General features: G+C 50.7%; 2 protein-coding genes across 2 annotated transcripts; both read left to right on the top strand.

Moving 5' to 3' along the window:
- The first annotated feature begins 1,605 nt into the window (after window positions 1-1,605).
- EURHEDRAFT_359166 (uncharacterized protein) lies at window positions 1,606-2,514 on the top strand. The gene has a single exon (XM_040778479.1). The coding sequence runs from the start codon at window positions 1,997-1,999 to the stop codon at window positions 2,429-2,431; it is 435 nt and encodes a 144-aa protein (XP_040633622.1). The 5' UTR covers window positions 1,606-1,996; the 3' UTR covers window positions 2,432-2,514.
- On the top strand, window positions 2,450-2,773 carry EURHEDRAFT_468386 (class I SAM-dependent methyltransferase; the record flags this gene model as incomplete). The annotated part of the gene is made up of 1 exon (XM_040785255.1): window positions 2,450-2,773. A coding segment is annotated over one exon (324 nt), but the record flags the coding sequence as incomplete, so codon positions are not given.
- Between the last annotated feature and the right edge of the window lie 342 nt (window positions 2,774-3,115).

Below are 3,115 nucleotides of genomic sequence, written 5' to 3'. Positions count from 1 at the left end.
AGAGCTTGTTTCGCCGGTGTCGCCAGTTTCGGCATTCAAAGAGAAGATGGTGTGTTGTTTCCCTTGATAAGCCACAACCTCTGCAGGTTGCATCCTCTTGGGCCTTGATTTGATGTAGATATACTCCAATAGCTGCATGTCCTGACTTCAGTTGAAAGTACCGGCTTGCTAGATGCTTGGGAGCAACTGCAGCTGTTGGGTTGAGCTGCAAGTTTTTCCGCGGCCTGTACATTCGTTGACCTTGTTGAGATTGTTGGCTGAGCTTTTTGGTGAGCCATCTCTGCTTCCATGTTGTGATGGCTTCTGTTCGGACTCTACAGGCAAATGCCAGGGAGATCTCTCTTGGGCCTCTTCCTGGGGGTTTGTAGGCTGCCTGCTTTGCTACCTGGTCGGCTTTCTCATTTCCTTCTATCTCTGCGTGTCCTGGAACCCACTGGATAGTGGGTTGATGACCTCGGGCATGTAGTCTCTTGGCTATTGCATGTGCTTGGATTGCTAATGCTTGGCCTGGTCCAGGCTGGGTATGTTGCAGCCTCGCGATGGCGGCCTGGGAGTCCAGCAGGATAATCACTGGTCTCTGATTTTCCACTTTCTCTGCTAACTGGAGTGCTCGAACAACTCCAAGAAGCTCTGCATCAAAGACCTCGCATCCCTTGCCCAATGGGAACCCCTGGGTCTTCCATATTCCTCCTGGCTCTTGCCAAGTGATCCCTGCCCCGCATCTGCCGTTCTCTAATCTTGATCCATCTGACCAGATTGCTAATCCAGGAGGGAGAGATTGCGCTGCTGCCAGGGCCTCTGGACCTAGTAGCACTTCTATTTGACCTAGGAACTGGCTACTGGCTGTCTGTATCGTGCTTTCAAAGCCCTCGGATGGGTCTGCTGGTGGGATATTGGCTAGTTGTCGAGCTAGATGTTGACCCAGGGACCATGGGCCCCGGTTGCTGCTTTCTGCCCATTGTCGGTTCCCTGGGGTCTGCTCCCCAGGCTGAGTGTGCTGATCCCCTTCTCAGAAGCTCACTGGGAGGATCTTTTTAGCTGGGTGGTTCTCCAGGAATCAGACTGTGTTAGCGCAGAACCTGACAGGGAAAATGACTCGATGAAAGTAGATAAGAGGGCCTGCTCAAATAAGTGCTGTGGGGACGGCTGATCCGGGACACAAGGAAGTACACATGCGCGCTCAGCAATGATATCATTGTTTTCGTGGAAAGAAATCAAGCCTGTCCAGACTGCCCACTTCCATTCCCACTACTACTGGGCCCAGCATTGACCATGAACAGACCATTGTAGACGCCAGGACACGGTTTTCTGATTCGTCTGCATCGGGAACATTCTGGACGGCCCTCGTCACACTTAGGAACCAAGCTCGTCAATATCGGCCATACAAGACAGATGAAACGGCACTCACCTTGATCTTGCGCCGTAGACACAGGGAACAGCCCCTACTTCAGCTCACTGACTGAACCATGAGAATACTTTAGCTTCATCTGCGAATCAAGGAGGAGCTAGCTCGACCTCAACTTCCATATGATCACAACGTTTGCTAGAATTGGTGGTATTCTTCAGCATTCTGTGGAGGACAACCGGACAAGACGGGGTAGTTGAGAAATGGTGCGTGGGGTTAGTTTACGAGTTAAGAAACCGTAGCGAGTGGAGAAACTCAAAAATGGCGTTTAATCCGTCTTCATTCATTGGTAGATACTGGCTGATTGACCTACCCACAGCACTGTTCAGGCTAGTTTTCCGGGTGAGCCGTTTATGCCCGATAAGAGCATCATGAAAGGAGATTGACTTCCTTTTATTGGGAAGGTTGTGACTAGAGTTAGTGAGGTGGTTAAAAAGTGAGAATTCCTAGACCGGGAAGGAACCCAAGAAGATTAAAGTTGGAGAATGTTGGAACCCAGGAAGTAGTGGACATATGGCTCAACCAATGGAATCACAAAAGGAGGTCTGAATTACTGTATAGCTCCTATCAGACCGCATCGGCTTCTATTACATGAAAAATATCAGCGCACAATTAACCGAGAGAGACCACCAGAAGTTAGATTGGCACAAGTCACGCATTTTAACCTGGATGAGCAACGTTCTCTCTGTGACCCGTGCCGGAAATCATCCCATTCGCAAGAAAGAATGGCTTGACGGCACCGAAGAGGACATTCAGCGGTTGCTGAAAAGGGCTAGCGGTATTGAAGCCATCATGCTGCAGAACGTGGGCGAGAATCTTCTATCCTTCCTGCGCGGGGAGGTGATAATGCTCGAAGTACTTCAAAAAGATGACATCCTGGACCAGTCCTACAAGAACGCTGCCGAAACCATGGCGATGAATACGCACCTGGGAGACATCATCAAGCAAATCGCTTTCCGATTCCCACGGATGAAGATCCTCGAGCTAGGGACTGGCACAGGCTCGGCCATCAACACTGTCCTTTAACGTATTGGCCGTTCATACCACTCGTACACTTTCACTGATATTTCGGCTGGTTTCTTTGGAAAGGCACAGAACGCGTTCGTAAAGCACAGCGATCGCTTGATCTACAGGGTTTTTGACCTGGAGCAAGAGACCGAAGCACAGGATTTTGAAGTAAACAGTTACAACCTCACCATCGCGGCAAATGTCCTGCACACCACCAAGTCCCTCGAGAAGTCACTGCAGCGTGTGCGTCGTTTGCTAAAACCTGGTGGCTCGGTGAGCAAGACGGCTGGTCTTGGGGCGCGCTGGTCGACCGAACTGTGTGGGAGAGACTTCTGCGGATACAGGCTTCAATGGATTTGAAACCATCACACCCAAGCATGACTACAAGGAGGGGGCATTTGCCGTCTTCGTTGTACAGGCAGATGATGACCGTATGCGCCGACTTCGTGAGACACTCACTATCCCTGCCGTCCCTGCAGCAAACGGGGCCTCCAAATCCCCAGATTTGATTCTGGTCGGAGGAGAAACAACTCTTCTTGTGGGCACTATAAGGAAGATCCTGTCTTATCATTTCAGTCGTGTAACTGATGCGCGCACGCTGGAGGCCCTGGCTAGGCAAAAAGGATGGTAATCCACTGCTCCTGTTGTTTTGTACCTCGTTGAGGCCGAGAATCCGTACTTGAGTATGTCCCGGGGGTTCCT

The sequence above is a fragment of the Aspergillus ruber genome (genome assembly GCF_000600275.1).
Source record: "Aspergillus ruber CBS 135680 unplaced genomic scaffold scaffold00083, whole genome shotgun sequence".
In the NCBI taxonomy this organism is placed as follows: Eukaryota; Fungi; Ascomycota; class Eurotiomycetes; order Eurotiales; family Aspergillaceae; genus Aspergillus; species Aspergillus ruber.
This window is presented reverse-complemented; position numbering and strand designations above follow the sequence as displayed.